The 19,601-nt window shown below is 31.7% G+C and overlaps 1 protein-coding gene across 1 annotated transcript; it reads left to right on the top strand.

Moving 5' to 3' along the window:
• The first annotated feature begins 6,610 nt into the window (after positions 1 to 6,610).
• Positions 6,611 to 10,839, top strand: LOC130948147 (putative Myb family transcription factor At1g14600). The gene is made up of 6 exons (XM_057876866.1): positions 6,611 to 7,271; positions 7,368 to 7,444; positions 7,533 to 7,569; positions 8,096 to 8,276; positions 8,510 to 8,687; positions 10,161 to 10,839. The coding sequence occupies exons 1-6, from the start codon at positions 7,145 to 7,147 to the stop codon at positions 10,473 to 10,475; spliced, it is 915 nt and encodes a 304-aa protein (XP_057732849.1). The 5' UTR covers positions 6,611 to 7,144; the 3' UTR covers positions 10,476 to 10,839.
• Positions 10,840 to 19,601: the final 8,762 nt, after the last annotated feature.

Below are 19,601 nucleotides of genomic sequence, written 5' to 3'. Positions count from 1 at the left end.
CATACATAAAGAACTATTGTAAAAGTTATATGGTTACTTGCATTTTTTTTATAGAAGAAAACAAAGGATAAAGTTGGTAGAAAAGGAAAAAAATTCTCATCTAATTTCTTAATGATAACCAAACTTTTCCAACGTGAACGCATAAGCTAGAAATTTTTGCTTCTGATAAACGTACGTTTAGAGGTATAAGCACTTCTAGGTTGAGAGTTCTAAAAGATTGCCAAACATAAAAGTGGAACGTTCAAGACGCTCAAACGAGCTTCTCTCTTCCTCAACGTGAACCCCAAACACACCCTTACAGGGCCCGTTTCATTGGGAACCCACATTAATTAACTAATGGAAAAGTCTAGGGGCCAGCAGTTTTATTGAATTTTGGCCAGCATGTAACCAGCAGAGGAATGTGAGCCATTGGATGAAATCTCACACCAATCTCACACCATCAAATTATCATTGATGGCTAGTTGATGGCTAACAATCACAAAAATTGCTGGCCCCTAGCATTACTCTTAACTAATTAAACTCGTCAAAGAAAGTCATAAATCCCATTAAAAATTTGATGAATATGTCAGAAAATTCACACAGCCCCCTCTAGCTAGCTCGGCGTTTGACAAGACTCAGCAGACGAACCGCGTATACATATATTGCACTTAGAAAATTATTAGAATAAATTAACTATAAAAAATGTAAATATTTATAATTTTAAAATTTTAGTTAACACGTGCTCTAAAAATATATATTAAAATTATTAGTTAAGAAATATTATAAAAAATACATAGTTTAGTTTTCAATATAAATAGTTTAGTTTAATACGAATAAATTTATTTAAAATTTTTAAATAAATGTATCGTATTATTTTAATAAAAATTCCAACAACAATAATATTATCTAATAAATTATATTTTACTTAATGCTATCTTCTTAGCTTGATATATCTATTTTAGTTAATGTTATCTAATAAAATTTCTATCTTTAAATACGTTTATTTAAAATTTAGAATATAACTATTTTACATATATTTTTTAAATAAGTAATTTTAGAGTATATTTTATTTTATAATTTATATCTTTTGGAATTAAAGTTATGAATATATAAAATCACTAAAAATGATCATTTACAAATAGCTTGAGAGAGAATTGTGACCCAAATTTTAAATATAAAAATAAAAAAATAAAAAAATTAAACATATTTAAAATATTAATATTTTAATAATTTTAACAGTTAATTTTAATTAATATATTTTATATATTTTTTTATAATTAAAATATCACAGATACACTTAAAATTCTTCATAAAATAAATAAAAAGAAAGAATATAGGTAGTTTAAGGAAGGTGCGCACGTTAGCAAAGAGCACAGAAGCCGAGGCAGTGGGGGTTAAGATTACCGTTTGCCTGCACACGCCAAAGGTACCGGCGGCCTCGAAGCCTCTCTTCTCTTGTTTTTTCCTCAAAACACTCTTCCACAGTTTTTACCCCCCCCTTCCCCCCTTCCTTTCTTCATCATTTCTTCTTTACTCCTTTTAATGGTGAAATTTCAGGCCCAACTTTATCTAAAATTAATAATTATAAATTATTATATGATAATTTAGTTTAATTTCATATAAAATTAATTGTGTTTTTATTTCTTTTAGTGTGTCTATATAAATTTAATTTTAATAAATTAATAATGTGTTTTATACTATTATCTAATCACATTTATTTTTTTAAATAATTATTAATATAGTTAATATTAAAAAGAGTTTAACAAATATGTGTTTTTAAGATACAAAATAAATAAATTCTATAAAAAATAGTTAATGTTATATAATTAGATGTAATTTATGCTGACATAGCTAGTATATCAAAATTATATAATTTTGATAACATATTTTAAATTATTTTTTCTGTAGTATTTTTAAATTAAAAAGATATTTCAAATACTAAAAAGAATATTATTTAATTTTAATAATATTTTCAAAATCATATATAAGTGTTATTTTGAATATAAATTTATATATGTATTCCATCCTCTTGAATGAATTTGATTTAGAATGACATAATATATATAATGGGATAAAGGAAGAAGAAGAGAGAGTGGAATCCATGCAGCCTATGGGAAAGAAGGGAGGAAGAGTGGTAATTGTTGTTGTATTAAATTAAATGCTGGTTGGACTGTTCCGTATCCCATCATTCCATTTGTGCAGGAATTTCCAGCATTCTCTTCGCCTTTACCTTCTGCCATTTCCATCATTATCACCCTGACACACCCCAGACTTCCATTCTGCACCCCAAACCCAACAATAACAATAATCACTTTCTACCAAAATTAATATTTACTATCTAAAAAAATTATGTATTTGTATATAATTATATATATAATTTATTTTATTTTTAATATATATTTTATATTATACGTATTTTATATAATAATTAATTTTTGTAGTTAATTTTAATATATTTATTTTTTTATATTTTTTTAAAAGCACATACATATTAAAGTTATTATACAATAAGTTTATTAAAAATTTTAAAATTTAATTATTAAATTTTTAATTAAATTTATATTTTTTAATTAAATTCTTATACTATATTAAATTTTAAGTCTCTATACTATTAATTTCAACAATCTTTTCTCAATAAAAACTTAAATACAAAAATATGATATGATGTAAGAATTTAATTAAAAAAATATAAAAACTTAATAAAATTATAGAAAATAATAAAATAACTAAATTAAATTAAATTAAATTATATCAATATATATTAAAATTAGTTATTAATATAAAATATATATTAAAATAAATTTATACATAAATATATAATAGATAATTTTAATAGTTAATTAAATTTTTATACTCTATCAAATTTTAAGTCTTTATACTATTAATTCTAATATTTTTTTATCACAATAGAAATTTAAATACAAACATATGATATGATATATATACGACTTTAATTAAATATATATATATATATATATATATATATAAGAATCTAACTAAAAATTTAATAAATTTATAAAAACCGATAAAATAATTAAATTAAATTTAATTTAATCATATTAAATATATATTAAAATTAGTTATTAATATAAAATATATGTTAAAATATAAAATATATATTAAAAATAAATTTAATATATAATAAATAAATTTAAAATTTTGATAAAAATATTTAGAAAGAAAAAGGAGGGATAGGGACCTTTTATGGTTATTTAATTTGGTGCTTCTCTTATACTATAGTAGCATAGGCTACCCCCACAGAGAGAGAAAGAGAAAAGATACAAGGCTTCTTTTATGTTGTTCTATTCTATATGTATATCTCTGCAGTGTTTTCTGGCATCTTTTAGAACAATTCCTTCTGATTAGCTGAGATTACCATTTTGTTTCTTTCCTCCTCTGTTATAAATGGTCAGCTGCCTGAATACCCCAAAATAAATATCCCATTTATGATTCAATCCCCGTACCACTATTCCTCATTCTTTCTCCACAGTCTTTTTTGTACTACACATTACACATATACATACCATACTTTATATTTAATTAAATCTAATAATTCACATTATTATTATTATTAATTTGAAAATACATACGCATATATGTACCACTAGCTAGGTTATGTATTTGACTTTTTTTTCCAACTATGGATTTAAGGACATAGTACTAGACTACTATATGTCCGTGAATAGATAACATAGTGGCCCCATTCATAAAATCTTATGCTTTATTGTAACTCATAGACCAATTAATTGCTTTGTGTATGTTCAATTCTTCATTCTCAATTCTCGTATATTGATTAATGAAATGCAAGTGATTAATAATAAGAATAAGTGAAGTTGGGAATGATGTAATATTGTCTACTACGTTTGTAGCTTGTGTGTGTTGCCTTCTATATGTTACAGTAATACACTATTCAACTATTGACGGTTGTTTACTGTTTAATAATAATAATAATAATAATAATAATAATAATAATAATAATAATGTGTAAATGAATCAATGACAAATTTGAATTTGGAAGATGCAGTAGTTCGCTTCTTTCTACGTTATCTCCTGGAATTTTATTTTTTCTTAGACTTTATTGCATGCAATTATGTGACTCGTCTACTTATATTATTGATATTAAGACAAATTTTTTTTTATTAATTAGAATAGAAGATGATGTTGTACACAAAATTAGTACTATATATTATTCTTAAAAAAAGGTAGAAAGAGTATATTTTAAGAGAATTCATCTTTTTTTTTAAAAAAACATATTTAAAATAATTTAGGGTTGTGTAAGTATAATGTTTATTTGTACGAAATCTTTGCATGTAGTAATTTAAATTTCCATTTAGATTTGATAAGCCAAAGAAATTAAATAAAATTATTGATTCATTTAAAATTTTTAAAACTACTACAATTATTATTCTCTAATTTTTTTGTTATGTTGACCAATATATATTATTATTTCCTGTCATTTGTGATGAGCAGTGAGATGACCAAAAGTGTTTTATTGGTGTTTTTTTAAATGAATTTTGTAGTACAAATATTTTATTGTATTATTAAATGGACAAATATAAACATTTAGCTAATAATAAATTTGATAAAATTGATTGATTGATTGATTTGGATGGAGCACTCCAGCTGTTGATAGAAGACAATGGTTCAGAGTTGAAATTCCACATACGGAATTTTAATTTTTCATCACGTATTCACGTTGACGTAGAGATCCTTCCAACGATCCTAGCCGTTCATCTTTCATGGGTTATTTTCGAGGTTCCACTGCCATCCATGCCTTTGATTTATTTTTTAGTGTTGTCAACTTTCCATCGCAAATTTCTTTCTACCTATCTAGCTAGCACAATTTTTTCTAACTTCTTTCCTAGCTAGCTTTGATTTTAATTAATTAATTAATTTATTGTTTAAAATAATGCACGTAATTAACAGTATTAAATAATTTATTTCATAATATACATTTGTGTGTTAACGTTTGACTTATATATATAAAAATAAATAAATTGGTCATTTCATTATTTGTTTTATTTATTTATTTATTATTCCTTGGTTTGACAAGAAAGGTATTCCCTCAGGACTTTAACCGAAATGTCTACTCAGATACTGAGGCATGCATTTTGAGTTTTTCTTCTCTTTTAGGACACACAGATGTGATACAATATTCCTCATCATCATCTCCATCTATTTTGTCAAGATTATTTCGAACACCCTCTATAATATTAAGGTTATTTATTTTAATTTTTTTATATGAGCAACACTTTTTTTTTTATGAGTATCCTCCAATGCCATGATATATATCTTGAATTCTTGATTCTTGATGCAGATTTTGAAACAACTTTCATTCATAAAGTAAACTAACATACTCTGGTATTCACAAAGACTTAAAAAAATTTTATACTCATTATTGTTGTTGGAAGATAGTAGCAAAAGCAAAAGTGAGTTAATAAAAAAAATCACTCATTTATTTAAATAAGTATTGAGCTTTTAAAATAAAAATTACATGTTAATAACTCCTAAATATGTAACGCATACCACGCGTACTCTAATAATAACGTATAATAATCATATTATATTTTCAATCTGATAATATTAACAAAAAAAAACATACAAATATTTAATTATTCTTCTATTTATCACAAAATGATGGAATTCATTATGAAGTACATAAATCGTAGTGCAACACTATTTTTTAATTTATTTTTTATTTTTTCTTAAAGAAATTCCAAAGTGAATTTGGAGTTAGAAGACATTTTAGTCATAAAAAAAATGATGATTATAGCTATATAGAATTTAAATTCCACATAATAAGAGTGAGAAGAAGTATAGAGAACTAATACATGTACCGTACCATATATATGATAGGGTTAATTTGTGTGATCAGTTTTAAGTATTTTAAATTGAATATTCGATTCAATAAGATAACAGATGTTTATTATCTCTGATACTCAGATGGTTATTCTGGATGATATGGGTGTATTGTGTTTGATAAATTAGTAATATTTTATCTTAGATATTATTTTTTAATTCATATTGGGCCAAATAAACAGTCCATTGTACACATTGTACAAATACTCCATTGACTCCCTAATTGAATTCTAAGAGTTAACATTCAAATGTGAAATAAAGAATAAGTAAGAAGAGTATACATAATAAGTTATGATTATGCTAGGTGTACATTAAAAATCAGTTACTAAAATCAGTATAAAATATATGTTGGAATATAAATACACATTAAGAATAAATTAAACCATATATATTTAGGTGAAAACTCGTGTGTAGTTGACTTTATATGAAGTTGATACCTGATAGTCGTTAGATAATTTGACTGATTTGACTAAATTTTCATCCAACAACTCTGAAGTATCAACTTCAAATCGACTTCATCCGAATTTTTACCATTTATTTATATACAAATAACTGATTTTAGTATACAGATCATTTTTGAATAAGTTACTTATACAAGTTGCCATGCACGTCCAAATGGCAGCATCACTTGGTCTTCTCACCGAGGAGAAAATGGTCTTTTGAAATTCGAAAGGCAGGGACAAATGTGTAATCTTATAGTTATAATTTTGAATGGGGTGTTACTTACATAGTGATGATGAGGAAATTGGCGTATGTAGCAGCAGCAGTAGTGATAATAGTTGTTGTAATTGTAGAGAGAGAGAGAGAGAGAGAAACAAAGGTCAAAGCGAGGCAGTTGAGTAATTCATTCCCCATTCCACAATCCACACCATCCATCCATAGCTAGGTGTAATCATTTCTTTTCTTCCAAGCTCGAATACAAAAACAACAACAACTCTATTAGGATCCATTTCCTCGTGATCTTCAAGTACAGCACCCACCATACATGTATCTATGTATGTATGTATGTATGTATGTATCATCATCATGAATCATGATACTCCCTCACTACTTATGAATGAGGTCAGAGAGTGAGTGAGACGAGTGCTAAGTCCTAAGAGAATTTTCAGAGTGCTCTACTCTTATCTCATCTCATGCTCTTAACAACAATAACTTGGTCTTTTCATTTTCTCTCTCCCCCAACATCCTTTCTGTATGCATAGGGAACAAAAAGCAGCTACTTTTTCTCCAATATAAATACAAATACATCAGTTTTGAGGAATACCCAGAAAGAAAGTGAGCATCTTTATTAAGTTCATGCACTCTAATGGCAACTTGTGGAAGAGAAGGAGCCGTGAGACAGTACATAAGATCCAAGGTTCCTCGTTTGAGATGGACTCCTGAGCTTCATCGATGCTTTGTTCATGCCATTGATAGCCTTGGAGGTCATCACAGTAAGTTTCTTTTTTTTTTTTCTTTTCTGTTTTAATTTCTGGTACCCTTTCTTTCTTATCAAATTTTGTTTCTGTTTTTTCTCTTTCCTTTTGTAGAGGCTACCCCTAAGCTTGTTCTTCAGTTGATGGACGTTAAAGGCCTCACAATTTCACACGTCAAGAGCCATCTTCAGGTTCATTATTTTTATTCATTTTGTTTTTTAAATAAATAATTGGTCAAAATTTCATCATATTCATTCTTTGTTTTTTCTTCAAAACCAGATGTACAGAAGCATGAGAGGTGACTTGGGAAGACAAGGTACTAATAAAAATCTTCTTTTGACTTTTACTTCAAATCAAAGCACATGATCATCAACAGAACAATGAGATTTTTCTTTCTTTTATTTTTCATTGTTTTGATGTGCATAAAATAAAAATAATAAATATAAATGTTGGTACGTGAAATAATTAAAGAGTTTATAATAATAAATAACAAACAAGTTGGGTGCATTGAAAGCAAAGAGTGTCCATCGTTGTTTCCTCTCTTGGCACGTTTTTTTAGTTCTGAAAGAAGAGGCTATGATCTCTCATATATGCATAACTTTGGGAAATCTCTGCGAAACTAACATTATTGTTTATTCCTCATTTATTGTATCTTCCTTTTTGCATTTAGTTGATGCCAAATTTGAGTAGCAACACTAACAACACATATGTCCTTTTAAATCTTCTTCTAATGGCATTTTCATGAAACCCACATTAAACAAAAAAGGAACAATAATAATAAGGCCAAACCACTGTTCATTAAATTATTATAAATCAGTTATTTTGGTTTGTGTTTTTGGCAGGTAGGATTTCATCAAGCCAACATAGGAACCAATCTTTTGAGGAACATGATGATGGATGTGTTGAAGAAGTGAATGATGTTAATAATAATAATAATCATAATCAAAACTATCATCCATGTTCACAATCCATTGGAAAAGAATCCGATTCTCTCTTCGGATACAGTAACTTCTCCCCAAAAAGGTAACCTTACCTTACCTTCTTTATTTTTTCTCTTTTCACATTTTGTCTCGAAATAATATCAGACTTTTTCAAAAAAGAAAAAAAGGAGTGTGATTGGAATTTGCTTATTCGATTATCTATCTATCTATGTTTTGCTTTTTCTTAGCTTCTTCCTTGTTCTGAAGCAACTGCTTTTGCTTTTTTGAAATTCGCTTTGGTGTGGATTCTCTATTCCTACAATGCAAACAACACAGGGCTAGAATAGAGAGAAACTATTCCATATCTCAGAACCTGCAATGCAGGAACCAAAGAACAGTGCCATATCCGTACTCCTTTTATGATTATGCTTATTCAACTCAACAACAACAACATCAACCACCTCATTCCACAGTTTTCCCTATGCTGCCACCACTTCTTGGAAATTTCCTCCAGGTGAATACAACATAATGCTGCATGCCCAAATAAATTTAAATATAAAAAAGCTCTCTTTTTGGTACTATTTTACTTTTTATCAGTATCCATTTATGTTCTAGCTTGTGATGGAGTGGTTTATTTTATTTTATGAGGCCCATGCCATAGGCTGCAAGTTAAGTTCATCAGCTCTTTTCACTCTTCACTTTTTTTTTTTTTTGGTTCAGTGAGATATGATCTTTCTATAAGTCTTGTTTGTCTGTCAAATATTATAACAGCTTTTGGGATCACGTTTCTGTGTGTGAAATGGGAAAACCCTTGGTTTTTCAGCTGCTGCCTCTGCTTTTTTATTTTTTATTTTTTTTCACCCTCTCCTTTTGCTTTCTTTTTCTTTAATGTATGTGTTTTTTGAAGCCTCACAAACTTTAATTTCAAGTTTCAGGCTTTTTTTTTTTTCTTTGGGGAGAGGAGAGAGAGGAGAGGAGAGGAGAGGTTGTTCAGACTAGAATTGAATACCCCTTCTTATTTCAATTTCTTTTTTATTTTAAAAAAATGTTTTTGAAATAGTTGGTATTAAATATGCTGCCTTTTAAATTATTTCCTTTTTAGCTTCTTTTGGAAAGTAAGGATTGCTGGGACTTGTTAGTTCTACAGTTGTTAAAAAAGCACACTGCTTTGCACTTTGCAGCTCTTTAAATTATTCCAAGATTTTTTCCATTTTCTTCTCATAAAGTTTCTTCTTTGGAAACCACCTTTACTACTCAAAAACTAACATGTGAACTTATGAATTGAGCTATGTATATACTATTTTTTGTGGAGGGGGAAGGGGGGGAGGGGGTTTCATAAGATTATTTATGCAAATGAACATTGAATGGACCCATGAATGAATGTGGTTAGATAGTTGTTTTTGGTCCCCTTATTGTACAAAGTACTTAAGTATTTTGAATGGGAATAGAGAGCTTGTGATTGTCCATAATTTATCATGGGCTGCATTCAGGCCTAAAGGGTCATCATGGCTTGAAATTTGTACACTGCCTTTAGTTCTCATTTTCTTCCATTTAGTGGTCCTGCCAAATTATTATTCAACCTTGAGACTTTCTTTCAAATGGGAAAATGATATTTGCCCTTTATTGCATTTATAAGGGGACTATATGATATGACTTACTTCATCTTCTCCCCCCCCCCCCCCCCACCCACCCTACAATTGTGAGGACCCTCCCTAAGTTATATCTCAGAATCAAATCATCTCTGCTAAACTAATAACATTATTTTAATATGTTTGTCATTTCAATTCAAAAAGTTACTACACTACATGAATGAGTACATGCCTTTTGTTCTCTTATGTTAGTTGCTGTTTTTACTTTTTACTTTTTGTACATTGCATGCAATGCATTAGGAATTGTCACCAAATGTTGGGCCAAAGTAAAATGATCACATTCTTTTTAATTTTCTTACATGGGTGTTGTGTTATTTTGCTTTCATCTGTTTTTGCAGGTTACTAAATTAAATGATAGAGAGACCACTTCGGAGCCAATGACTAATAATAATAATAATAATAATAATAATGTACTTTTGAACATCAACAAAAACAACAACACTGAAAAGAAGGCACGTGCAGAAGAAGATGAAGATGAAGATGTAGGGAGAGAGTGTGAGTTGTCATTGTCTCTCACATTGCCAAATCCTTCACCCCAGAGAAGTAGTAATGTTTCTTCAGCCAGTGAGATCACTGAGGCTGCTATCTCTTCATCATGTTCCACTACTCTCAAACATAGGATTAATTTAGACTTGTCTCTATCCCTTTGTTGAAATTCATCTTCATCATCATTATCATTATTTATTTTCTGCTTAATCCTTTACTTTAATTTAGCCTTCTTAATTAATCCACTCTTAGCTGTTGCTCTTTTATCTCTTCACTATTTTCCCTTGCATTTTTTGCTATATTTCTTGTTTCTACTATGCCACTAGCCAATTGAATTTTGTGGCCTAAAATGATAAATTTAATTAAAAAAAAGTAGGCTGAAATTAAAAGCATGTTTGCATGAGGAAGCCTGTGGGATCACGTGAAGAGGTTTCCAGTTTCCACTTTCCACTATGTTTGGATTGGAGACATAAGAGTATTAGATCGCTGGGTGTAAAAATGTGAAATGGGCCCATGAAATTATATTTAATTTAATGGATAATATCATAATATTATATATTATTTGGATTGGTAATATTATGATATCCCCTTTGGATTTTCAATTGTTTTTCTTCACTTATCTGATCTCGTTCATCTGCTATAACTCCTAACATAATTACCAGAAGAAGATAATCATGTTTGTTAATTCCAAGATTGCATTGGATGAGAACTTCATAACTTGATCTCTATTTTATCATAAATTCATAAGAAATGCAACTATAGTCCTGATAGTGTGATCATTATATATTTACTAGTGGAATAATGTATCTATTATTTTTTTTTAAATATGTGTAGTAAAAATAATTATGTTTAGAACTAGTGAATTACCTTCCGGCAAGATGTGGTGTAATACGGGAATTTGGTAAACCTTCAACAGTTGGATAAAAATTAAGATCTACGAAACACGAATACTTCTTTTTTGATTTGTCGAGTCTACGTATTTGACCTATTTCGAATACGATACTCTTTGATATTTGTTCGATACACGTATTTTTTGTATTCAACTGTGTCTTAATAAAAAATAAAAAATTATTTTTTAGATGAGACACCTAAATACTATTATGTATTGAACTTAATTTTGAAAAAAAAAAATGAAAGACCTCATTCTCATTGAGTTAGTGTTGGTATATATATATGTACAGCAATACAAGTAGTAGCTTAACTAATCCATCATTTGTACACCTGGCATAGCTTGGTAAATATCATTCTAATACTAACTATTAATTCTAATATCCCCCCTCAAGTTTGGCATATAGATGTTTAAAATGCCAAACTTGGCTATAAGACTGTGAAACTAAGCTGCTGAAACGGGTTTGGTGAAGATGTCGGCTAGTTGGTGCTTGGACTTAACATGTATCAATTTGATAAAACCAGCAACTACTCTCTCTCGGATGAAATGGCAATCAACTTCTATGTGCTTTGTGCGTTCATGGAAAATCGGATTGGTAGCTATGTGTATAGCTGATTGGGAATCACAAAATAACATAGCAGAATCAATGATGACATTAAAATCAAACATCAATCTTTTTAACCAACTAAGTTTAGCCGCCACTGCTGCTAATGCCCTGTACTCTGCTTCAGCTGAGGATCTTGATATTGTAGTCTGTTTGCTTGATTTCCAGGATATTAAAGAGTTGCCAATGAAAGTGCAGTAGCCTGTGACACTGCGTCTGGTGTCTGGACAGCCTGCCCAATGTGAATCAGCATATGCCATGAGCCGTATGTCAGAGTTGGCTGGAAAAAACAAACTTTGTCCTGGACTTCCCTTCAAGTACCGAAGGATGTGGTGGAGAGCATCCATGTGGGACGAGCTTGGACTTTTCATGAATTGACTCAAGGTGTTAACTACATAAGTGATTTCAGGTCTGGATATTGTTAAGTACATTAGCCTGCCCACCAGTCTTCGATATAAGGATGGATCACTCAAAGGGGTGCCATCTGTTGAGCTCAGCTTCAGGTTGGGTTCCATTGGTAGCGCAGTTGGCTTACAAGTTGTGAAATTAGTGTCTTGCAGTAGGTTGAGGGTGTATTTTCGCTGACATAGATGGATGCCATCAGTGGATTTAGCAATTTCTAGACCAAGAAAGTATTTCAGATCTCCAAGAATCTTGAGTTTAAAGATGGATTGAAGCAATTTCTGAACGTTTGACAGCATAGTGGAAGAGGCACTTGTTAGGATAATGTCGTCTACATATACCAGTAGATAAACCACATCTGTACCAGACCCATAAGAAAAGAGAGAGTAATCATTTCTTGACTGTTTGAAGTTGTTCTTCAACAAGGCAGTTGAGAACTTGAAAAACCACTGTCGCGAAGCTTGACGTAGCCCATATATAAAATGATTTAGCTTGCAAACAAGTCCTTTATTTCTGTCCTTGTGTCCTAATGGCAGCTCCATGTACACCTCTTCGAAGAGGTCTCTATTTAAGAAGGCATTATTTACATCCATTTGCCACAAAGACCATCCTTTGATAGCTGCTAAGGATAGGAGAACCCGAACAGTGGCAAGCTTAGCCACTGGGGAGAAAGTATCACGAAAATCCACTCCAGCTTGTTGTGTGTACCCTTTTGCAACTAATCTCGCTTTATACCTATCCACAGTACCGTCAGCCTTGCATTTGATTTTGTACACCCACCTACATCCAGTGGTGTGCTTGTTTGGAGGTAGTTGAGTCAGGGTCCAAGTGTTATTATCTTCCATAGCTTTCAGCTCTTCATCCATTGCTTTTCTCCACTCTGAAAATTTTATTGCCTGATGGAAGTAGGCTGGTTCTGGAATGGCTTGGACATTTCCAATAAAGGCAGCATATGATGGAGTTAAGTGTTTCTCAGTGTCAAAGTTACAAATAGAGTTGGCCTGGTTGCATTGGTAGTCAATAAGGTAGCTAGGAGGTTTGCTTTGTCTTTGTGATCTTCTAGTAGTAGTTGTTGTTTGGTTTTCAAAAAGGTGAGTGTTTGTGGAGGTTGGGACATTGTCAAAATTTGTTGTTTCAGTAGTTTCTGTTAGAATCGGTTCGGTATTGATATGTGTTAGGGTAGGGTCAGTGAGTGCAGGTATGTGTGGGTCAGGGATGGGTGAGGGTAACACTATGTCAGGAAATTCTTGGATGAGGGAATGGTCTAAAGTATTGATGGAGTGGAATGGGAATATATTTTTTGAGAAACTTACATCTCTAGAAATAAAAATCTTCTTCTTCTCTATATCATACAGCTTGTACCCTTTATAGCCAACTGGGTAGCCCAGAAAAATAGCTTTGATAGCTCTTGGAGAAAATTTGTTTCGCTGAGATAATAGGGTGGATGCATGGCAGAGACAGCCAAACACTCTCAAAGCTTGGTAATCCGGCTGCTTTTGGAAAATTCTTTCATATGGAGTTTGAAAATTAATAATAGGGCTGGGCAATCTGTTGATGAGGAATGTGGCTGTGAGAATGCACTCTCCCCAAAATTGAATTGGTACCTTGGACTGGAAAAATAGGGCGCGGGCTACATTTAACAAATGTTGATGCTTGCGCTCCACAACAGAGTTCTGCTCAGGTCTTTCAACACAGGAGAATTGGTGGAGTATTCCTTTGGATTGCAGGAAATCAGTGAGAGCTAACTCCTTAGCATTGTCTGAACGGATCTGTTTCACCTGTGCTTTAAATTGTGTCTCAACCAGAGAAGTGAAATTGATCAAAGAATTTGTTGCATCAGATTTATGCTTCAGTAAGTAAGTCCAAGTGAACTGTGAATAATCATCAACAATTGTAAGAAAATATCTCATTTTATTATATGTAGGAGTTTGATATGGCCCCCAAATGTCACAATGGATCAAATCAAATGGAGATTGACACAAGTTGTTACTTGCATGAAAAGACAAACGCTTAAATTTTGCTAAGGGACATACCTCACATCTTGAGTGATCAAATTTCAAGGGATTATTTGAAAGAAACTGACTCAATTTTACAAACACATTTTCTGACACATGACCTAATCTTGCATGTCAAGTATAACTATCTACATGACAAACTAAGGAATTAGAGTGTTTAACAGAATTGAAGAGTTGATGGTGAGGATATTCCAACAAGAACAGACCTCCACACTCATCACCTTTGCCAATCACCCTCTTGGAAATTTGGTCCTGTATTGTGAAAGAAAGATCAGAGAAGTTGACACTATACTTAGAAAATTTTATTAAACTACTGACTGATATGAGATTGACTCGAAAAGAAGGAATATAAATGACATTATGAAGAACCAAATACTTATTTATGTGAATGGTACCCATGGCAACAGCACGTATTCTAGTATGGTCAGGTAATGAGACATAATGGTTTGACAATGGTTTTGGATTATTAAGTAAGGCATAGACATTGGTTATATGGGTGGTAGCACCTGAGTCAATTATCCATGAATGTGTTAAAAGATTTGGATCCAAGTAACTAGTTGAGAAAATTTCACCTGCACATATCTCAGGATTGTCATTACTGGAAAGAGTTGGTTGAGATTGTAATAGACTCATGAGTTGTTGGTACTGGGATGCTGTGAGAGAAAACCCAGAGTCTTTGTCAGCTATATGCTCCTTCTCTTACTCAGATATTGTTTCAGCAACATGATTCACCTGATTCCTTTGCTTGTTCTGACTGTACCCTGGTGGATATCCATGGAGCTTATAGCATTTATCTTGTGTGTGACCAAGTAGACCACAGTGGGTGCAGAGCGGGCGGTCTCGCTTTCCTTTTCCTCTGTATTGATTCGCTGGCTGGCTTCGGTGTGCTGCAGGAGCGGGCTTCACGGCAAAAGCGACTTGTTGAGGTATCACAATAGAATTTGCCATGCCAATAGCGCGTTGTCGCTCTTCTTGAAGAACCAAAGAGAAAATCTTCAAGATAGGTGGAAGGGGGTCCGATAACAGAATTTGACCTCTTATGTTGGAGAAGGAATCATTCAAGCCCATTAGAAAGAATAAGACGTGTTCTTGATCAAGATGAGATTGGAAAGCTTTTGCTCCTCCACATGTGCACATTGCAAGCGGCCAAAATGTGTTGAGTTCTTCCCAAATTGTTTTTAATTTGGTAAAGTACTGAGAAACAGAGAGATTACCTTGAGTTAGGGTAACTAAAGCCTTTTTCAGCTCAAAAATTCTTGGACCGTTGCTTTGAGAGAATCTTGTTTCTAGGTCTTGCCATAACAAAGCTGCAGAACCAGCATAGATCACACTAGCAGCAATATCCTTTGAAATAGAGTTTAGAAGCCAAGTTGTAACCATATCATTCGTGCATTGCCACGATTCTGCAAGCACAGGGTCGATTGTTGAATCTGGTTTAGTGATGGATCCATCTATGAATCCTAATTTTCTCTTTCCACTTAACGCTAGGCGAATTGACCGACTCCAAGATGCATAGTTATCTTCTTGTAATGGTTGAGAGGTCAACACCAAACCAGAATGATCACCAGGTTGTAGTGCGTAAGGATCTTGAACAGAGAATCTCACCAATTGAGGGGCTTCCATCGATCGAGGAACATCCATGGATCTTGAACAGAAAATTGGGAAACGAACCGGGAATTGGAAACAAAAGGAGAAAGAGGTTTGTGAAATTGGGAATCGGAAATTGAAAATTGAGAAGAGGTTTTCTCAAGAAAAATTGGGGAAAGAAACGCGGCGTTGCGGAAGGGAAGGGATCGTAGAATGTGGCGTTGCGAAAGGAAGGTTAGTGAAATTTTATTCCATCTGATACCATATTGAACTTAATTTTGAAAAAAAAAATGAAAGACCTCATTCTCATTGAGTTGGTGTTGGTATATATATATGTACAGCAATACAAGTAGTAGCTTAACTAATCCATCATTTGTACACCTGGCATAGCTTGGTAAATATCATTCTAATACTAACTATTAATTCTAATATTATGTGTTAACGTGTTCAATTTTATTCTTAACATATATTTTTAAAATGAATTTAAAAATAATATATATTATTAAGTATCAAAACAAAAAATATTTTAAATAATTTATATCATAAAAAAAGACATTAAAAATTAAGTTATATTTTAATATCAGTAAAATATCAAAATATTATTACAATTTATCTAAAAACTATTTTATATTTTATATATGCCGTGTTTCTGTGTTTTATAAGAATTTTAAATTCGTGTGTCCCGTGTTCGTGCATTATAAGATAAGATAAATAAGAGGACTCCAATATTCAAATTAGTTAGTTCAATGTCTGAACTTGTGTATTTTAGAGTAGAAAAATCTTATTTTATTCGAGAAATAATATTACTTTTGTAATTAAGTATGCAACTCTTAAATAATTGTTTCAACTTGTTGAAGCGGACCAGGTTTTCTTAGGAATCTATTTGGTTGCCTATGAGTAACGATTTTGAATTGAATCGTTACCTCGGATGTTTTTTTTTTTATTTATTTTGTGAGACGAATCTGCCATGCCTTAAGCAATTAACTTGGATTAGCTTTTGGATTCAATCCAAGAGGTTTGAGCCCTTTTTATGTTTCGGACTTTCAGATTCTCATTAGTCCTGTTGAAAGTTCGAATAATGTCTTGTGCATGTAACAATTTATTGGCCAGCAATAAATTCTTAAATGAAGCTCAAATTTACGATAAATTAGTCATTGGCCTGCCGAATTAAGAAATATTATGGAAAACTATAATAATAATAATAATAATAATAATAATAATAATAATATAGTATTAGTCGTGGTAATTATTATATATAATTAAAAAAAAAGCTAAAAATATTATTGTACACAAGTCCTCTTTTCAATTTCCTTTATGAATAGCGTACGAAGATATCACATTCTTGACGCATGAATTAACCAGTGCTTATTACAATGTATAGTGTCGCTATTTTTTTTATATTGTTGGTATTAATGTATTGTATTATAGTGTGGTCTTGTAACATTCATTTATACTGTGTATGTGGTACTGCTGTACGTTACTAACGTTTGCATTTCGGACCAAAAAGCAAAGGCAGCCACAAATTCCATTAATAGTGGTTCTTGCTAACTTGGGTTCACTACTGGGTTGTCAGATTCAAAATTGAACTACGCAGCCTTTGAAGAAAAGAAAATTAAAGGGTGGTTGACCTTTATAATAAATTTAAAGGGTGGTTGATCTATAGAGTATAGAGTATAGAGAACTGCATGTTGTTCTTACTAGCTAGTAGTGCTAGCTAGCTTGGTGCCTTTGAATTTTTAGTATGCTATATCGTGTCTCATTGGATTTGTCCCCTATTTGGATATTAACAATTGAAGTTGGTAGGTTAGGTTTAATTTCAGCCTTTTCATTTAGTGCTTGTCTTGATTGCTTACTATGCAATTATCATTTTGTCAAAGTACCTTCAAGAATGAATATAAAAAAAATCATCATCTAAGGTAAGGAGATTTGGGAAGGGAATGATGTGAAGGCAGTGAAGTGTACACTAAGACTACGTTTCATTTCTGTCTCTAAAAAATTGAGATAGAGACACAAAGACAAAAATAATAAGACATGTATATTATACATAAATAAGACTTTTTTGCGCGCGTGCACACATACAAACACATATATATATATAACATTTATGAAAGGAAAAATATTAAAAATAAAAACGGAAAATGATGAACAAAGAAAAAAGAAGAGCAGATCTATAAGGTGGAGTACATCATTGACATTGTTGCAAGTCAGAGGTGGCGAATGAAGACAAAGCTGGCGGCAACGTCATTGGCATTGATGGAGGGAGAACGGGCGAAACAAAAAATGGAAAAGAAGAGGACGAAGAGAGGACTGAGGAGGATGCAATGGTGGCACTAGCGTCGGCGATGGAAAGAGAGCCGGGGGACAATGTTAGAGAGAGAGAGAGGGACAAAGGAGGTGGGAAGAAAGAGAAAGAAGGAACACCAAAGGATAAAAGAGGCGTTAGGATTAAGATAAATTTCATATTTAAAAAAATAATTGAGGGTAAAAGTATAAATATTTGTGTCTCTTAGATTGTATCTCATTTTTTAGGAGAGATACTAAATACATGTATTTTGTGTGTCAGCGTGTCCATCAAAGTTGTATTTTATGAAACAAACAGTAAACGTGTATCATCGTATCTATGTTTCTAACCAAACGCAGCCTAAAGGATGAATTTTTAGGAAGCACAGAGTGAAAAATAGATATTAAGATTTGATGTTATTTTATTTGAAATATATATTTTTTAAGTTGACTATGCAACTTTATTAATTAGAGATATGTAACAACCTACTACACAAACCTTTACGCTTAAGCCGTAAAACAGAGGTGGTGTGGTATTATGACCTCCAAAACAAAATATATACATAATAGTATCTGAAATAGAATAATATACGAGGAGCCTTGGAAAACAGATAAAACAAAATCGCAAAATAAAAAGCGCATCGTTCAGAAAACGAGATTACTTGCGTGCTAAGAAACCTAGAGATCATAGGTGTAACTAAGTAGAAAGTGGGAATGGAGGGTCAAAGGATTTGGATCCTCTAAAGTTTGAATTTTACTTTAGAGAGTAAAGTATAATCTTCTATCCTTGAATAGTTTCTCTTTCATATTTATTCTTGATCCCACCTATGAAATCAATGGTGAGAGATCACACTTTACTCTCTAAAGTGAAATTCAAACTTTAGAGGATCCAAATCTGAGGGTCAAAAGTACAAAATAACAAGCTCCTAACTTAGCTTGCGAAGCTAAGGCTGGCCGAAGAATATTTACATATATATACATATCCCGAAAACGCAAAATACATAACTGAAAACTTAACTCTCCTCAACCTTCTAGGAGGGACAAAATAAACAAGTTTCTTTGAGAGAAAGCTAAGTACATATATATAAAGTTGTACATCAAAATAAACCCAGAGACTACTCCACTTTAGAAGTCCAGACGCCTAGCGAGGAACCTCTCGACCTGCAAATAATATATAAGGTCCGGGGAATGCAAGAGGCAATCCTTGAACGCCGACACTCAGATTATAAAACTTAATTTATCAAACAGATACCATAAAAAGTGGGGTAGGGGTTCTAAGGAGTTCCAAACTCAACTTAAACCTATCTTTAACACTAAACCTGTCCACCTTTCCTTCGTTCTTCCATCTCTAATGATATTTCACAGACAAACAAACAGACAAGTTCAAGCACAAGTAGAAGGCAGGTAGTGCAAATAACAAGTATAACAATTAGCATAATATATATATTCAGTTAAGCAATCTCAAGTAATGCATAACAGACAAAACAAACAGAATGCACATGATGTATGCCTGTCC

This window comes from Arachis stenosperma, chromosome 9 (assembly GCF_014773155.1).
Source record: "Arachis stenosperma cultivar V10309 chromosome 9, arast.V10309.gnm1.PFL2, whole genome shotgun sequence".
Classification (NCBI taxonomy): domain Eukaryota; kingdom Viridiplantae; phylum Streptophyta; class Magnoliopsida; order Fabales; family Fabaceae; genus Arachis; species Arachis stenosperma.
The sequence above is the reverse complement of the archived record's forward strand: the minus strand, read 5'-3'. Positions and strand labels throughout refer to the sequence as shown.

Excerpts from the sequence above, each read along its gene's own strand:
- LOC130948147 (XM_057876866.1), top strand. The coding sequence starts at position 7,145 with ATGGCAACTTGTGGAAGAGAAGGAGCCGTGAGACAGTACATAAGATCC. Across the intron at positions 8,277-8,509 it reads AGTAACTTCTCCCCAAAAAG|GGCTAGAATAGAGAGAAACT; the intron begins GTAACCTTACCT and ends CAAACAACACAG. Across the intron at positions 8,688-10,160 it reads TTCTTGGAAATTTCCTCCAG|GTTACTAAATTAAATGATAG; the intron begins GTGAATACAACA and ends CTGTTTTTGCAG.